Source organism: Carlito syrichta, unplaced genomic scaffold (genome assembly GCF_000164805.1).
Source record: "Carlito syrichta isolate Samal-C Ts95f unplaced genomic scaffold, Tarsius_syrichta-2.0.1 Scaffold309850, whole genome shotgun sequence".
Classification (NCBI taxonomy): Eukaryota; Metazoa; Chordata; class Mammalia; order Primates; family Tarsiidae; genus Carlito; species Carlito syrichta.
Genome location: NW_007253946.1, coordinates 399779 through 401036, shown reverse-complemented (window position 1 = coordinate 401036; position 1258 = coordinate 399779). Strand labels below are relative to the sequence as shown.

At 60.1% G+C, this 1258-nt stretch overlaps 1 protein-coding gene across 2 annotated transcripts in view; it reads left to right on the top strand.

Annotated features, from left to right (window-relative positions):
• The first annotated feature begins 332 nt into the window (after positions 1 to 332).
• Positions 333 to 1258, top strand: part of CRYL1 (crystallin lambda 1) — an 81434-nt gene continuing 80508 nt past the window's right edge. For both annotated transcript variants that reach the window (XM_021717530.1, XM_021717529.1), the window contains exon 1: positions 333 to 436. In XM_021717530.1, the coding sequence (XP_021573205.1) occupies positions 354 to 436 (83 nt within the window). In that variant the 5' untranslated portion in view covers positions 333 to 353. The remainder of the gene's footprint in view (positions 437 to 1258) is intronic.

Below are 1258 nucleotides of genomic sequence, written 5' to 3'. Positions count from 1 at the left end.
CCTCTGTGTGCTGGGAACATTTCACATCTTGTCCTCTTGCTCTTTGAAATCGACCATACACTGTTGCTCTCTGCAGTCGCCCTCCATGCTGTCCAGCACCAGAACTGATCCCTCCATCCAACCAGGTGCTTCTACCCACTGACCAGGCCCTCCCACCCCCCATGGGCCTCTGGCGTCCACCTCCCTTCACCTCTGCGTTCTCCTTCCTAGCTCCCCATGAGTCTTTCGAGATATTTATTGGCTATTGAAAAGGGACTGGGGGGGGGGACTCAGGTTGGCTCTGGGTGAGGAGGGGTAACAGGTGCCTTTCTTGGTGTGTTTCCTCCAGCGGACTCATTGGCCGGAGCTGGGCCATGCTGTTTGCCAGTGGGGGCTTCACGGTGAGACTCTATGATGTGGAACAGCAGCAGATCGCAGGCGCCCTGGAGAGCATCAGGTGGGCCAGCCGGAGGGGGGACATGCCGCGTCTCTCGGGGGTCTTGGGGTCTTGGGCTTGACGCCGCCCCGGCTGGGATCTCCCATTTCGTGTGATGGTGGTGGCCGCCCTGAGTTGGCAGAGGCCAGGCAAGGTGGCCGGAGCCTGAGCTGGGCCTGCAGAGGGCCTCCTGGCATGGGGACGGGCCCCTTGGGCTGGGAGGCTGGGAGGTGGGCATGGGATGTGACTCCAGGGCTGAGGACTGAGTGAGCCTCTTGTTCCATGGGCGGGCCTAGGGTTCCCACTTGCACCTGGCAGGTTGTGCCCTCCCATGTGGCAACCAGGGCCACGCGGGTCACCTCCAGGAAAAGGGTCCCTTTGCTTTGACCTCTGACCCAGTGGTGGCCACCCCAGCCTAAAGCCTCCCAAATCTCAGTTAGAGCTCAGCCCTCGTGGGACGGACCCAACGGGACTATTTGTGCGCTGGTGACAGTGACAGATGTGCCGGTGACAGGTGTGGAGCAGAGGAGCCCACCATGTGCTGGGTGCTGGGAATGCTGAGGGCTGAGCTCCAGGGGTGGTGGCTGGGGCAGGGGGGAAAAGCAGGGACTGAGGAGGAGGCGGGAGGGAGGCCGGAGATGAAGCAGCCGAAGGGTGCAGGTGCCAGGAGGCTGGAGCACCCACCACGTGGCCGACCTGTGATGGCCGTGCCAGCGTGCTGACCATCTCATCACAGGTTTGCTGACCATTGCGACCCTTCATGGAGGGTATCCACGGATACATAGTTGCTTTTTTGTGTAACATCATTACACATCATTTTCTTTTTTTTTTTTTTTTTTTGAG